At 46.0% G+C, this 17395-nt stretch overlaps 1 protein-coding gene across 1 annotated transcript in view; it reads right to left on the reverse strand.

Annotated features, from left to right (window-relative positions):
• Positions 1-14105, reverse strand: part of RAB11B (RAB11B, member RAS oncogene family) — a 49838-nt gene extending 35733 nt beyond the window's left edge. Inside the window, exon 1 of the mRNA XM_032787454.2 lies at positions 13953-14105. Within this exon, the coding sequence (XP_032643345.1) occupies positions 13953-13992 (40 nt within the window). The 5' untranslated portion in view covers positions 13993-14105. The remainder of the gene's footprint in view (positions 1-13952) is intronic.
• Positions 14106-17395: the final 3290 nt, after the last annotated feature.

Raw genomic sequence — 17395 nt, forward strand, 5'->3', positions numbered from 1 at the left:
GACGAAAGTCCCACTTCTTTTTGGTCTGCAGCTTGAAGGCCTTGCAAATGCAGTACTTATCTGTGCGGTGGGATTCCCTGAGGCACTTAAGGCAGGAGTTGTGAGGATCTCCTGTAGGCATCGGCTTGTGACAGGCCGAGCATGGTTTGAAACCCGGTGAACCGGGCATGGGCCCCGGCACCGGGTGAGGGGAAGGGGCTAATCCCTGAACACCTCTTAACTATTACACTAACTACGTTAAAGAAAATAATTAACTGCAACTATTAAAATTTGAACTATATACACAACAAGAAAACTATGAGTAGCTAGGGAGGTGGAGATCAGCTAAGCCATGTTCCACTGTTCCAACGACCGACACGGGCAGTAAGAAGGAACTGAGGGGCGGTTGGGTCGGCAGGGGTATATATCCGGCGCCATGGCAGCGCCACTCCAGGGGGCGCCCAGCCAACCCACCAAGTGTTGCTAGGGTAAAAATCTTCTGACGAACATGCATGCGGCGAGCGCACACCTAACTGAATGGATATGAGTAATCACTCGAAGAAGAATATATAGTTTGGTTGACCTCTGCCTCAGTAGAAGGGGAACCAATCTCCTTGGACAGGCTGGCTCGAGTAGTCAGGAGGGGGTTAAGCTAATAAAAGGGAAGATATGACTGCTCAGCACAAAAACTGAGATATGGAGAAAATAATTAACCAAGGAACCAAAGGACATGAAGACATTCACTAGTCTTGAATTGCCTATGCACCAATGCTAGGTGTCTGGGTAATAAACAAGAACTGGAATTGCTCATTTATGCACAAATTCAATCTAGCTGGTATTACTGAAGCCCACTGGAATGATCTGCACAACTGTAACGTTAACATCAATGGTTATAACCTAGTTACGAAGGATCAAGTGGGCAAAAGGGGAGAGGGAGTGGCACTGTCAAAAATGGCATTACCGGTTTCAGAGTCACTGATAACGCAGAAGAAAATGATCCTTAATACTTACAGATCAATGTCTTAACTGATAAAGCACAAGATGGGGTATTAGTTGGTGTCTTCTATAGACTAGGGGTAGGCAACCTATGGCATATGTGCTGAAGGCAGCATGTGAGCTGATTTTCAAGGGCACTCACGCTGCCCGGGTCTGGGGAGCTGTGTATTTTAAATGAAGCTTCTTAAACATTTAAAAAGCCTTATTTACTTTACATACAACAATAGTTCAGTTGTATATTCTAGACTTAGAAAGGAGACCTTCTAAAACATTAAAATGCATTACTGGCACATGAAACCTTAAGTTAGGAAGTTGCTGACCCCTGCTAGAGACAATCACATCACACTAGGGAACATGACTACCACCTCCTTATGTACCTATCTAGAACGTGCAGGAAAAAGTTTGGGTGATCATGGGGGTGGGGTGGGGGGAGCAGGGAGACATGACCTCAATTGCAGTGATATATGTTGGAGGTCTCATGCTGCCAGCATTACATCATCCCTGGAATTTTTAAAATTTATAGAGGACAGTCTCCTAACTCAAGAAGTGTTGCAACCAATCAGAAGAATGTGAATGATAATTGGGAATTATTTAAGAGCACCTTACTAGATGCCCAAAAAGCCACAATTGAGGAAGAAGGCTTTGCTGGTTAGAGGGAAAGTGAAGGCAGATTTAAAAAAAAAAAAAAAAAGGGGAGGTTGATAGTAATAAATCAGTAGTTATTAATTTTCTACAATTCCCAAGGGATGCAAAGGAACACAAGGGGAAATCTCTGGCCAGCAGAGTTAAGGACAATAAGGGAGAATTTTTTTAAAATATACTAGGAACAAAAAGATACTAATGTGAGGATCTGGTCCATTACCATTTGTAGAAGCATCAGAAATAATGCAGAAAAAAAACCAGAAAATTTTCAATTATTTCATTTCTGTATTTGGTGAAAATACAGATTATACAAACTCATCACATGGTGATTAGCAATTTTTATTCCACTGTAGAGTGGAAAACAGCAGCCACTAAAGGTAAACTTATCAGCAGGTCAAAACTCTTGGATGCAAGTTGAGGAGCTTGCTAGACCATTAATACTGATATTTAATAAGTCTTGGAACACTGGGGAAGTTCCAGAAGATGGAAGAAAATTAACGTTGTATCAGTTTTTAAAAAAACAGGTAAACAGGATGCCAGGGTAATTATAGGCTGGTCAGCTGACCAATCCCAGGCAATATAATGGAGCAGCTGACATGGGAATTGATTAATAAGTATTAAAGGAAATAATTAATGCAAATCAACAGGGATTTATGGAAAATAATCCTGTCAGATTAACTTGCTACATTAAATGAGATTACAGATTTGGCTGATTTAAGTACATTATGGGAACACAATTCCTTTTATTTCTGTAAGGCACTTGACTTGGTACCACAAGACATTTTGATTGAAGAACTAGAATGATTGAAAATAAATATGGCACACATTAAATGGATTAAAAACTGGCTAACTGATAGATCTCAGAGTGTACTTGAGAGGGGAGACTTATCATCAAGCGGGTGTGTGTCCAGTGGGGACCCACAGTGATTGGTTCTTGGCCCTACACTATTTAACAATTGTAGTAATGACCTGGAAGAAAACAAAACCACCACTCAAATCTGAGGATGACAAAATTGAGGGAGTAGTACATAAAGAGGATTGGTCACTGATTCAGCGTGAACTAGGTTGCTTGGTAAGATAGGCCCAAGAAAACAAAATGCATTTTAACTAGGACTGTCAATTAATCACCATTAACTAGTGATGAACTCAAAAATTAATTGCGATTAATCTCAGTTTTAATCACACTGTTAAATAGAATGCTAATTGAAATTTATTAAATATTTTGGATGTTTTTCCTACATTGCCATATATAGTATTCTGTGTTGTAGTTGAAATCAAAGTGTATATTTTTATTACAAATATTTGAACAGTAAAAATGATAAACAAAAGAAATAGTATTTTTCAATTCACCTCATACGTACCATAGTGCAATCTCTTTGTCATGAAAGCACAACTTACAAGTGTAGATTTTTTTTGTTACATAACTGCACTCAAAAACTTCAGAGCCTTCAAGTCCACTTAATCCTACATCTTGTTCAGCGAGTCACTAAGACAAACAAGTTTGTTTACATTTATGGGACATAATACTGCCTGCTTCTTATTTACAAGATCACCTGAAAGTGAGAACAGGTGTTCACATGGCACTTTTGTAGCTGTCACTGCAAGGTATTTACATGCCAGACATTTATATGCTCCCTCATCCTTTGACTACCATTCCAGAGGACATGTTTCCATGCTGACGACACTCCTTAAAAAAATGTGTTAATTAAATTTGTGACTGAACTCCTTGGAGGAGAACTGTATGTCTCCTGATCTGTTTTATGTGGCAGAATGCGGGTATTTCGTGTTATAGCAGACTCGGATGATGAACCAGCACATATTTGCTTTAACACTACTTACGCTGCAAATTTCACAAAATGCAAAGGAAGTACCAATGTGAGATTTCTAAAGAGAGCTACAGCACTCAAGGTTTAAGAATCTGAAGTGCATTCCAAAATCTGAGAGGAACGAGGTGTGGAGCATGCTTTCAAAAGTCTTAAGAGCAACACTCTGATGCAGAAACAAAACCCGAACCACAAAAAACACCAACCTTCTCCTGGTAGCATCTGACTGAGATAATGAAAATGAGCATATGTCAGTCCACACTGCTTTGTATCATTATTGAGCAGAACTGTCATCAGCATGGATGCATGTTCTTTAGTATGGGGGTCAAAGCATGAAGGGACATATGAATCTTTAGTGCATCTGGCATGTAAATATCTTGTGACAGTGACATGCGAATGCCTATTATCACTTCCAGGTGAGATTATAAACAAGAAGCAGGCAGCATTACCCCCTGCAAATGTAAACAACCTTTCAAAGAAGTTATTTTCATTTTTGTCTTTGACCAAAATATTTCGAGAGCTGCATCACATGCAAAGCTACTAGAGTTAGAATTTATCAACTAATAATAATTGAACATATTCAAGTTATTATTACTCATCAATACTTTTTAATGCAGCTAGAATCTAGGTGCTTCAGCAAGGACTGCACCAGACTGCCCACTGCCTGGGCATGTGGCCGCAGTGTTAAATCATGCTAGGTCTAGGCCATTGCATCTTCATGGATATCTTTAGCCAGAGTAGCTAAATTAAAGCTAGCAGAGCTGCAATCAGAAGCGTGATTGCAATGTCGGCACACCCCCTGCATTTGTACAGCACCTAGCACAATGGAGACCTGATCTAACTTGGGGCCTACTGATGTTACTGATATACAAACAAGTTTGGATCAATCTCTCCTGCAAATACTTGCATTCACATTTGGGTTTGTTAAAACGCATTTGCTACAGGGCCTGCAAGTGACCTGACAGTTCTTCAAGTGAGGTTCTGAATAAGGGGGGGGGGGGGGGGGTGGGGGGGGGAAGGGGAGGTGTCACAGTAGTGCACTCCCTGGAGGCCGAGTGGTCTCTGACCTTCTGAATCATGGGGTGCCAGAAGCATTGCGTACCTCAGACGACACCCATGCTGCAGTGCTTATGTGAACCTTACTCAGGCTTTGTATCAGACTCCAAATCCCCTGCATGCAAACCTCCCACCTCTTCTGCTGAGTGCCAGTCTTCCTTGATTACAAAGCAGGGGATTGGGGTGTGGGGGGGAGGGAACCAGCCAATGGGAGCTGAAGGGGCAGTGCCTGTGGGCACAGGCAGCGCATGAAGACCCGCTGTCCCCCGTCCCACCAAGGGGCGTGCAAAGACATGCCAGCAGCCACCTGCTTCCTGGAGTGGAGTGGCATGGGGCCATGGCAGCCAGACAGTCAGCCTGCTAAGCCCTGCTGCACTGCCAGCTGGGAGCCGCCTGTGGTAAGCACCCTCCCAGACAGAGCCTCCACCTTGTACCCCCTCAAAAAACAGCTGCTCACAAGGGGGCAGCCAAAGAGCCACATGTGGCTCTGGAGCCAAAGGTTGCCGAACCCTGGTCTGAGCATTTGGCTGTACAAGAAGTAGGAGTGAGTGGACCTTTAATCTCTGAAGTTTTATATTGTTTTATTTTTGAGTGCATTTTTTTGGTACATAACTCTACATTTGTAAGTTCAACTTTAATGATAAAAAGACTGCAGCATAGTATTTGTATTAGGTGAACTGACATACTATTTTTTGTTTCTTTTTTATAATGCAAATATTTGTAATAAAATATAAAGTGAGCACTGTACACTTCATATTCTGTTTTGTAACTGAAATCAATATATTTGAAAATGTGGAGAACATCCAAAAATACTTAATAAATGGTATTCTCTTATTATTTAACAGCACAATTACTTGCTATTAATTTTTTTAGTTGCTTGACAGCCGTAGTTTTAACATGGTTAAGTATCAGTTATCTATTCAGGAACAAAGAATGTAGACCATACTTACAGGATGGAGGACTATCTGGGAAGCACTGAATCTGAGAAAGATTTGGAGGTAGGCTTCCAGTGTGATGCTGTGACCAAAACAGCTAATGCAATCCTGGGATTTATAAAAGAAGAATCCAGAGTAGGAGGAGAGATGTTATTTTACCTCTGTAGCTGGCACTGGTGTGACCGCTACTGGAATACTGTGTTCAGTTCTGGTACACACAATTCAAGGAGGATATTGATAAACTGCAGCAGGCTCAGAGAAGAGCCACAAGAATGAGTAAAGGATTTGAAAACATGCCTCACGGTGATAAGCTAAATATATTGAGCTTTTTGAGGCTAACCAATCATTGGCCATGAGAAGGTCCATTTCGGTCCATTTCAGTCACAGGATTTTTAAAAAGAGTGTCAGAGGGATAGCCGTGTTAGTCTGGATTTGTAAAACCAGCAAACAGAGTTCTGTGGCACCTTACAGACTAACAAACGTATTGGAGCAGGAGCTTTCGTGGGTGACTGCATCCAACGAAGTGAGTATTCACTCACGAAAGCTCATGCTCCAATATGCTCCCTATAATGTACCACAGAATTCTTTGCCACTTTTAAAAAATAGTAAATTTCATGATTTCAGCTATTTAAATCTGAAATTTCATGTGTAACTGTAGGGGTCTGACCCAAAATAGAGATGTGGGCGGGCTGGGGGGGGCCGGCTGCTGTACTACTACCCTTACTTCTGCGCTGCTGCTGGTGGTGGTGCTGCCTTCAGAGCTGGGCAGCTGGAGAGCAGCAGCTGCTGGCTGGGCAGCACTCTGGTCCAGCAGCAGCCCAGAAATAAGGATGGCACGGTATGGTATTGCCAACCTTAGTTCCGTGCTGCTGCTGGTGGGGCACTGCCTTCAGAGCTGTCTCCAGCTGCCCAGCTCTGACGGCAGAACAGCAGTAAGGGGGCAATACCACAACCCCCCTAAAATAACCTTGTGACCCCCTGCAACTCCCCTTTGGGTCAGGACCCCCAATTTGAGAAACATTGATCTTCCCGGTGAAAACTGTGTAGTACAGGGTAAAAGCACACAAGAGACCAGATTCCAAGGTCCATAACATGTTTTTCATGGCCGTGAAGATGATAGGGCCCTAGTAATACAGACATTCAGACTAGACGATCACAGTGATCCCTTCTGGCTTTGGAAACCATCAATAAATTTTGTTAGCATCTTTTAATTTTTTGCCTGTGGTATTTTGAACACTCTAAACCAGGGGCTGGCACCCTTTCAGAAGTGACGTGCCAAGTCTTCATTTATTCACTCTAACTTAAGGTTTCACATGTTAATGTTTTTCAGAAGGTCTCTCTCCCCAAGTCTATAATATATAACTAAACTATTGTTGTATGTAAAGCAAATACATTTAAAATTTTAAATGATACTTCTTGAATTAAAATGCAGAGCCCCCTGGACCTGTGGCCAGGACCCAGGCAGTGAGAGTCCCCCTGAAAAATCAGCTCGTGTGCCATCTTCAGCACGCGTGCCATCGGTTGCCTACCCCTGCTCTAAACAATACCACAGCACACTTCCCATCAGGGCTGGCAGAAATAAGACATGTTACAAATACTTTAACATAAGGATGCCAAACCTCGGTGCATTTTTTAAAGTGGTTTATTATGAATAAACCTACCTTTACTACTACTGCTCCTACTACTAAAACTTCAGTTCTACAAGCCGCACTTCCAAAGGAGCTGGAGGCAAATATTTCTCTACCTCTAGATGCAATTTCTTTACAAAGCTCAGCAATTTTTCCTTCCCGCAGCCTTTGACATTTTTATTTAAGAGTGAACTTTTCTATAAGAACTGATTTTCTTGTTAGAATATAACAGACAGTTTGCAGTTTTACAGGTACAGTGAATCACTTCAAAGACCATTTGGGGGTTATTATAAAATACACTGAAGGACAGTTATTAATGTATTTGACTGTAAACCAAACATGCGCAAATTACAGCCCGCAGGCCACATCCAACCCGTGGGACCGTTCTGCCCGGCCCCTGAGCTCCTGGCCAGGGAGGCTATCCCTGGCCCCTCCCCTGCTGTTCCGCCTCCCCTGCAGCCATGGCACCGCGTGGGCAGTGCTCTGGGTGGCAGGGCTGCGCACTCATGCAGGGCAGCACAGCAGTGTGTCTGGCTCCAGCAGAGAGGCGCAGGCTCCAGACATGCTGCTCTGAGCAGCTTGGTAAGGGGGCCAGGGCGTTGGATATGGGGCAGAGGTTGGGGGGACAGGGAGCAGGGGGGTTAGATAGGGGTGGATGGGTGTGGGGGCCAGGCTGTTTAGGGGAGGCACAGCCTTCCCTATCCGGCCCTCCATACACAGTTTTGCACCCCAAATGTGGCCCTCAAGCCAAAAAAAGTTTGCCCACTCCTGCTCTAAACAGACCAGTGAACCCATCTGTTATATGTTCCATTTATAACTTGAAGCAAAAGGTTTCTGCTTTTTAAAATGTTCACACTGCAAGTTAGTTTGCTAATAGAAAAATCCAAATAATACACAAAGCTGAAACTATTCACCAACAAGAGACTTACTTCAAAGTCCTTCACTGGCAATTTTAGTTCTGTTCTGCCACATGCAGACATCAGCTTGTTCTTCCCCAGCTAGAGCATAATAGACAAAGCCAGAGCAGTGTGGACAATGAGCAAAGTTTAATTTTGATCAATAAAAAATACAACAAAAAACAGATTTTAGTGAAGATGCACAACGTGACACTAAAGTTTATTGTACAGATATACTCTAAGAATGGCTAGTCCTCCAAAGCAGCTCTCTGACCATAACCACACTTTCACCCTCCAAGTACAAAAACAGATTACCTGAGGCCAGACTTCAGCCATCTTTCCATACCTACTACAGTCATATTAAAGAACAGCCACTCCGACATACAGAAGACGGCCAATTTTTGTGTGAGGGAACAGCAAAACAGTGAGCTGGCTGTAACAGTTCATGCTCAAGTTTCTCAGCCATTTTCAAATTCTAAACAGTCAGTTTACACAATAATTTCACATAAAACTTTGCTGAATACCATTTTTGCAAACAAAAAAAGTTACTGAAGTCAAGATTCCACAAAGGAAGTTCTAGAGCAGTAAATATTTTAACAGTTGAAGCGCGATTCTGAAGCTTTTTTTTTTTTAAAAAGAAAAGAACTAAATAAATCTTAGTTATAAGCTTCTGTGGGCTATAACCCACTTCATTTGATGCATGGAGTGAAAAATACAACAAGCAGGTATAAATACACAGCACATGAAAAAGAGGAGAGTTGTCTTACCAAGTAGGGGGTCAGTGCTAATGAGGACAATTCAATCATAGTGAACGTGGCCATTCCCAACAGTTGACAAGAGTGTGAGGCCAGGTCTACACTGCGACTTTAAATCGGTTTAATGGCCGATATACCGATTTAATGCTGTACCCGTTCACACGACGTCGTCATTAATATCGAGTTAAACGGCTCCTTAAATCGATTTCGGAACTCCTCCCAAACGAGAGGAGTAGCGCTAAATTCGATAGTGATAACTCGGATTAGGGTTCATGTGGACGGAAATCGACGTTATTGGCCTCCGGGCGGCATCCCAGAGTGCAGCACTGACCGCTCTGGACAGCAATCTGAACTCGGATGCAGCGGGCAGGTAAACAGGAAAAGCCCCGCGAACTTTTGAATGACATTTCCTGCTTGCCCAGCGTGGAGCTCTGATCAGCACGGCTGGCGATGCAGTTTGAAATCGAAAAAGAGCTCCAGCATAGACCGTACGGGAGATACTAGGTCTGATCGCTGTATGGGGAGACAAATCTGTTGTATCCAGCTCCGTTACAGAACACGAAATGCCAAAGCGTTTGAATAAAAAACTCCAGGATACACAGCGCTGTGTGACAAGCGTAACGGGAAGCCAGAGACTCAAATGGACGCTCATGAAGGGAGGGAGGGGGTACTGAGGACTCCAGCTATCCCACAGTCCACAGCAGTCTCTGAAAATTATTTGCATTCTTGGCTGAGCTCCCAATGTCTGTAGGTTCAAACACAGTGTCTGGGGTGGTTCAGGGAACAGCTCCTCAGTTTATTTCCCCCCACCACCACGTGAAAAAAAAAAGGGAAAGATTGCTGTGCTATGGCGTTTGCTCAATGCACTCCGCGAAAAAGGCGCCAAAGGGTTGTCTGCTGCCTTCACAAAGGGAGGGGTGAGGCTGTACCCAGCACCACCCGGGGCAATGTTTTCTGCCCCATCAGGCACTGTGCTCTCAACCCGGAAGTGGGAACTATGGGATAGCTGAGGAACAGCTACCCACACTGCACCGCTCCTGAAATCGATGGTAGCTTTGGACCATGGACGCAAACAATCGATTTCGTGATCCCACTGTGGACGTGCTAAACCGATTTTATTAGATCTGTTTTGTAATATCGGTTTAAGCTAATTCGAAATAATCGTGCAGTGTAGACGTACCCTGAGTATCAGAGGGAAAGTTATTTTCTGTAGTGACCCAGCCACACCATGAGGGGCTCTTTCACCTGCACATCTACCAATGTGATATATGCCATCATGTGTCAGCAATGTCCTTCTGCCATGTACTTTGGCCAAACTGAACAGTGTCTATGCAAAAGAATAAATGGACACAAATCAGACATTAAGAACTGTAACATTCAAAAACCAGTAGGAGAGCACTTGAATCTCCCTGGACACTCAACAAACTTAAAAGTGGCCATTCTTCAACAAAAAAGTTTAAAAAAAAACAGACTTCAACAAGAAACTGCAGACTTGGAATTAATTTGCAAACTTAACACCATCAAATTAGGCCTGAAAAAAGACTGGGAGTGACGGGGTCACTACGAAAAATAGTTTTCCCTCTGTTGATACTCATCCCTTCTTGTCAACTGTTGGGAATGGGCCACACTCACCCTAACTGAATTGGCCTCATTAGCACTGACACACCCCCACTTGGTAAGACAACTCCCATTTTTTTAGTGCTATAGTTACACCTGCTTATTGTATTTTTCACTCCATGCATCCAATGAAGTGGGTTCTAGCCCATGAAAGCTTATGCCCAAATAAATGTGTTAGACTCTAAGGTGCCACAAGGACTCCACATTTTTGCTGATACAGACTAACATGGCTACCCCTCTGAAACCTGACATTTTTAAGCCTCATTAGGTCTACTAAGAGCCACTCCAATAGGTAAATTGGGAGGATGATTAGTGCATATCTTTCGCTAGCAAAATGTGTCTGTAAAACTAAAATTAGAGTTAAACTGTGCCCTAAAGATGCACCAGGAGATAAATACCAGGTCCCTTTCAGAAAAAGTGATTAGCGTACTCTGTCCCCTTAACACAGAAAGTAAAATTCAAAAATCCTTCCTGAAATACAATCGTCTCCTTCCTGCTCAGACCACCATATATATTGCCGCTGGAACAGAGGTAGAAACACCTCAAAAAGCCAGTGCACAGATAAAAATAAGGGCAAGTCAGAATACCAGCAAAAATTTCACTCAGACACCAGTAATTTCTTCACTGCCTGCACAACACATGATATATAGTTTCACAAGGCAGTGGGGATTCAAGTTAGTCTTACCCACTGTTTTTTTATTACTTTTAGAGGCACAGCCTGGGCAGCAGCCCCATCTCTTTCCAGGTCAGACTCATGAGCCACTATATTATTCCTTCTCTGGTATCAATGATCCCATAGCTAGAAGGGGAACAGCTCAACAGATTTTTTACGGCTGGGCCAAGAGATAAATTAATAATAAAAAATGTCTTCTAAGCAACATCAGTGCATTTCCAGCACTGTTTGGCACATAGAAGACATGGTCCCCACCCTAAGGAATTTAGGCTCTAGCCACAAAGAACAGGGTTCCCCTTCACGAAACAATGTTAGAGAGTACTTTACAATACAAATACAAAAGCAAGTCCTTCCCTGAAAATATAAAGTCTAATTTAAGTTCAACTATTTCTCAACAGTGTAACTTTTTCTAAACAAGATCCATGTAATGTTGCATACTTTCATCTACTTTAAAGTCTTCGGATATTGAGCCATTTGGAAAGCTGTTGGGATTTAGTACCAGGCCTGGCAACTTAGCATACTTTGGAAGTTAATCAATTGTGCTTTAAAGGGAGGAGGGGAAAAAGAAAAAAGTTTTCCTACTATTTGGCAGCTCTTAAAATGAGTGGGTCATATAGTGCAATACACATTAACTTTACATGAAAATGAGACACAGTAAACTGCTTCTAATGGAAAAAACAAAAAAAACCCTCATTTTTCCCCTGGCAAGCAAAATATTTATGCATGGACACCAATGAAAAGAACAAGTGCTTGTCTATATAGCAAGCTCCAGCATGGCAAGGCAATGCGTTAATGTACAGCATACTAACTCACTGTGAGGACACTGTTACAGTAGGGGTCCCCAACGCAGCGCCCTCGTCCTGGCTGGCGGTCGAGCATCCGCCGCAATGCAGCCGAACTTCGGCGGCATTTTGGCAGATGCTTGACCGCCACTATAGTCCTTCATCTGGCACCCGCCAGACGAAAAAGGTTGGGGACTACTGTTACAGTTTAGAGTGTGCCCTGGAGTACCACTTGAAGTATTGCTATTTGCAACTGTCCTACAATATACATAACCTTCCCGAGGATTTGAAGGTGTTCATCAGAGAAAACACACACACATCCTACTCCAGTTCCAAAATCAACTACACATCTAGATGTCATCGATCCACAGCTTGTTCTCCTAGAACAGGGGTAGGCAACCTATGGCATGCTGAAGGCGGCACACGAGCTGATTTTCAGTGGCACACACACTGCCCGGGTCCTGGCCACCAGTCCAGGGAGCTATGCATTTTAATTACTTTTAAATGAACCTTATTTACTTTACATACAACAGTAGTTTAGTTATATATCAGAGACTTATAGAAAAAGACCTTCTAAAAAAGTTAAAATGTATTACTCGCACATGAAACCTTAAATTAGAGTGAATAAATGAAGACTTGGCACACCGCTTCTGAAAGATTGCCAACCCCTGTCCTAGAATATCACACTATTGCAACTCAACTGGTGGTAGCAACAGTGAGAGTGCTGTTATTGCCAGTGTCACAGACCTGCTCAGAGCTGGGGCCAGCAGTCAGTCTGCACTAGTGCAACCATCATTGCTACTGCCAGTGAAGTTGTGACAATGAGATTTGTGTTCACAGACACACACCCTTAAAACTCCAGATCATCCACCACCAATATTGTTTTGGATGAGAGCACAAAGTCATTTCGGTCTCTAAAGAGAAACTGCCAACACTAAAAACATCTGCAGAGGTTCAGCAACCAGCTTCAGAGAATTTTATGAAGTTAATTTCACGTGGGCATTAAATATATACTGAGCAATCTCAGTTTAAAGCTGCCCAATAGTTAGAAAGTTGCAGCAATACTGGGATAGCAATAAAGTAATTTCTGCTTATTACAACACCCTAGAGTTAAGTGACAGAGTCCTAGAGTTAAGGTGGATAAGAGTTTTCTACTCTAATCCCCATTTTCATTTAGCAATTTTTGAGCACCATTTGAGCTGAAGTTTCTTGCCCTTTGTCTCAACCCAAAGCTAGTTTTTTGGAAAATTTAAATGAATACTAACCTGTTGTTTCTAAGCCTATGTCTACACTGACAATTGAACGACAAAAAGTTTGTCTTTCAGAGGCGTTAACACCTCCCATCCCCAGAAAGACAAAAAAGTTTTGCCAGGACAAGCACCAATGTGAAGAGCGTGTTGTTGGCAGGTGCATTCCTTGGGGATGGAAGTTTTTGGCCTTCAGGAGGGCCAGCAAAACAGCACCTACACTGCCCGATTTTTAGTGGCACAGATGTAGCGGCACAGCCGTGTCGCTGAAAGCTGTGTAGTGTAGACAGCCTTAGGTAGCCAAGCATTAAACACACATTTTTAAGTGCTTAAAAACAGAGAGAGGCGCAGCCAGAGTCCAAGAACAGAAAAAATTGTGTTCACACCTTTTTCTCTACTTCCAAGCGCTTACTCAGGAGCATGTTCGCCCCTAGATTAAAAACACTGGATTTTCGAAGGTGCTTGAAAAAACATTCAGGAGTGACATGGGTGCTCCGTGCGTCAAGCCATAGCCGCCACCAGCCCCCCCCCGACTTCTGCGGAACAAAGAGAACATGCGCCCCCCCCTCCCCGCAGAGGGAGGCAGAGACCGGCCGGAGGGCAGGCGGGATGTACGGCGACAGACGCGGGGCGCTGCTCGGTTCCCAGCGGCAGATCATCCCACACACCGCCCCGCACCCCTCGCGGCTGCCAAGCCTGGTGGGCGCCGTCCCTCGGCCCGGGATACGCAGCCCCTGGAGCCCCGCCGCCCGCCGAACATGCCCAGCGGCCTGCGCCTCCCCCGGGCCCAGCCGCCCCGACCGCTGCCTGGCAGCCATGGCGGCCGACGGGCAAGGAGCGCCGGGGCCGCGGCGGCGAGACGGGCCGCCCCGGCCCGGGCCCCGCGGAGGGGCGGCCGAAGGCGCGGCGGGGGCGCGCGGTACCTTTGAAGAGATAGTCGTACTCGTCGTCCCGGGTGCCCATGGCGATGGCGGTGGGGCCGATCCTCTGGCTGCCAGGCACCGACGCGGTGCGGCGGGGGTGGGGAAAACCGCTCCCGCTGCCGCCTATCAGTGGACGCCGGAGGGCGGCCACATCGCGACTCCGCAGACACCACCCAATAGGAGACTGCGTCAAGATGGCTGACAGGCGGCCGAACCAATCGGTTCAGGACGGTGGGGGCGGGGCGGGGCCTAGCCGACCGAGGTGAGGGGGGCCTGCTGCAGCCCCCCCACCCGCAGCAGGCCGCCCCGTCGCGCCCCCTGACACGGCCCATGGCCACTGTCCCTGGGGCCCGCCCCGGCACTGACCGATGAAGTTGTGATTGAATTACGTCACGTGCTGACCCCGGCAGCCGGCAGCCGGCTGGTGTCAGGGCTGCCTGGTCCCTACCCTGGCCAGTCCTGAGGGGATACGCGGCCCCCGCCTCCATCCTGGCCAGGCCCCCAGGGCACCCGGCTGGTATCAATTCTGCCCCACCCCCAGCGGGGCCAGGCCCTGCTTGGCTCCCAATTCCAGGGACAGAGCACCCACAGGGGAAAAATAGCGCATGCTCAGCACCCACCAGCAGCCCCTGATCAGCTCTCCCCCCCCCAGTGCCTCCCACACACTCCTGTTCAGCAGCGTGCAGGAGGTGCTGGGGAGGAGGCACGGAGCAAGGGCAGGGCATGCTTAGTGGAGGCAGCGGGAAGAGCTGGGGGGAGCTTGGGGGCAGTGGGGGTGGGGTTTGGGGCGGAGTGGGGGTCAAGCACCTCCCGGCAACTTAGAAAGAGGGTGCCTCTGGCATAAGCATGGGTTCACTGACTCATGGTGTTGGGGACGCACTTGGCATAAACCAGGTAACTCGAGAGGATGGAAGGCCATGAGAGTCAATGAAGTCCTCTTGCTCTGAGCCATAGTGTACCACCCCTCTTCCAGACTCCATGTTTAACCCCAGGTTGCCCTTGTTGGGAGGGGCTATTCCTACTCCTACAGTTACTAGGCCGACTTGGCCCTGGGCGGGAAAACTGCATGGTTACTAGACAGACTTAGCCTTGGGTGGGGACAGGGTGAGTGACAGATAATGTTGTAACATGTAACAGTTTTGGGTTTTAGTGTAAATAGTTAGGTAAGCTGTTTGTTTGGCGCGCTTCTGATCTGTGTCCTGTGTGGCTCCTGACGCCTATTTGAGATCTCAAATAAAGTTTGTTCGCTTCTCCACCCTGGGGTTTGTCCTTTTGGCACAGCGCACACTGGGCAACGAACCCAATCGTTGCCTCTCTCGGGCACTCTGTGCCGGCAACAGTTTTGGGCACCCAACATGGGGCTCAAGGCCAAATTGTGCCTTGTCCGGACTCCTCCAGCGGACGACGGTCGCAGCTGACGCCCAGCGCGCACCAATGAGTTTACCAGGGGCCTCGACAGAGACGTGTCAGGCCTACCTCGGAGGACACAACGGTGCAATGCGATCATACAGTGGAGAAGTAGGGGAGGGGGGGGTGAACGACGGTGGAGAACCGGTCTCCCTCTAAACAAGGTAAGACCTGTCTGGTTTATTTACTTTTTGGTTTTCCTGGTCTATCTTGGTGTTTGTCAGAGGCTGGGGACACCCAGTCGTTGTAATTCCCATTAGCTACTGGTTTATTAGCATATAATGGGTCAAGGGCATAGTTTGGGGCAGCAGGTACAGTGTACGCCGCTAGAATGCATTCTAAGGCTTTGGAAGGTTTTTGGGTTAGACTCGCTCAGAAAGAGTCAATTAAAGAGATACTGTACAGTTGACTGGCCTCAATATCAGCTAGAGGACCAGGAGAGGTGGCCACCGGAAGGATCACTCAATTATAACACGATCCTCCAGTTGCTTTTATTTTGTCAAAGAACTGGCAAATGGATGGAACATATGTATGCACGGTTATTTATGTTATTGAGGAGCAGGTCGGACATATTGCGTGTTTGTAATTTGTTGCATGTTTGTGATTTGGATCCGGCTGGATCACCGGCCAGGGTTTCCGCGGTTACTGATAACCCCCTCAAAACTGTAATGCCAGAACCGGTGTCCCCTTCGGCTACTGCATCCCCGCCATCTTATGAGTTGATACGTAATAGGAATATGTCAGTCACTGCGGCTACGGGCCTGTACCCTCTTATTACTGAAACTGCAATTGCCTGACAGGGATCGCAAGAGCGGCCAGCTACCACCATGCAAGTCTATACCCGTGTACCCTTTAACCCTGTGGACTTGGCTGCATTTAATGCTCAAGCTGGGGAGTTTTCCACGAACCCTAGTCGTTTCATCTCATTTTTGAAGGGTGTTTAGCTAGCCATAAACGGGATTGGGATGACTGTAATATCCTTCTGAAAACTTTGTTATCGGAGGTTGAATGCAATCAGGTTGTGTCAAAGGCTAGGGAGGAGGCACAGTGTAGGCATGAAAAGGATCCCAGTAATGTCCTCAATCCTGAGGATGTGGTCCCTAACAACCCCTTGGATTATACCTGTTTAACTGTCTATAAAGAATTACTCCTATATGGTCTCCAACATTCTGCAGTTAGGCATAACAATTGAGCCAAGCCTTATGAGGTAACGCAGGAGCCAAAGGAAAGCCCAGTTGCCTTTTTACAGCGTATTCGGGATACCATCAGGCAAAATACTAATGCGAATCCCGATGATCAGGCCACCGAGGCAATTATAAAGGGCATTTTCACCAGCCGTGCAGCCCCTGACATTAAAAGAAAGCTGCAGAAAAAGGAGGACCTAATGGGCATGTCCATGGCCCAAATCTTAGAGACTGCAGATAAAGCATATGCCCTAAGGGATGGGGAAAAGGGAAAAAGGCAGGTCAAATTGATGGTTGCAGCAGTGTGGGCTGGCACCGAGGAAAGGCCACAAGGAAGGGGAAGGGGTTGAGGCATGAGAGGCCGTGGGCAAGGGTGTCCAGGCCCACAGGAGAGGCGCCTAGGCCGAAACCAGTGCGCCTTATGTCGCAAGGAGGGACACTGGAAGAACGAGTGCCCTACCAGGGGACCCACCCCCTTGATGGGAATGGAAGATAAGGATTAGGGGCGTCAGGGGAGATGGACTATCCCACCCCTGGAACCCCGAGTAAAAATGCGTGTGGGAAAGCTGGAAATGGATTTCTTGGTAGACTCCGGGGCAGCACGGACAGCTGTTAACCAACCCCTCAAGCTGCCCGTTGAAAATTCCTTAACCGTAATAGGCGCCACGGGAAAGGGAACCAAGTGTTCAGTGTATGCCCCTGTTGAATGCGCCTTGGGAGATAGAAATATCTCTCACCGATTGGTCTACCTCCCTGATTGTCCAACCCCCTTACTGGGACAAGATCTGCTTTGTCGGTTGGGAGCCACCATGCACTTCACCCCAGATGAAATAACCCTCACATTGCCTCCTG

This window comes from Chelonoidis abingdonii, chromosome 11, assembly GCF_003597395.2.
Source record: "Chelonoidis abingdonii isolate Lonesome George chromosome 11, CheloAbing_2.0, whole genome shotgun sequence".
Classification (NCBI taxonomy): Eukaryota; Metazoa; Chordata; order Testudines; family Testudinidae; genus Chelonoidis; species Chelonoidis abingdonii.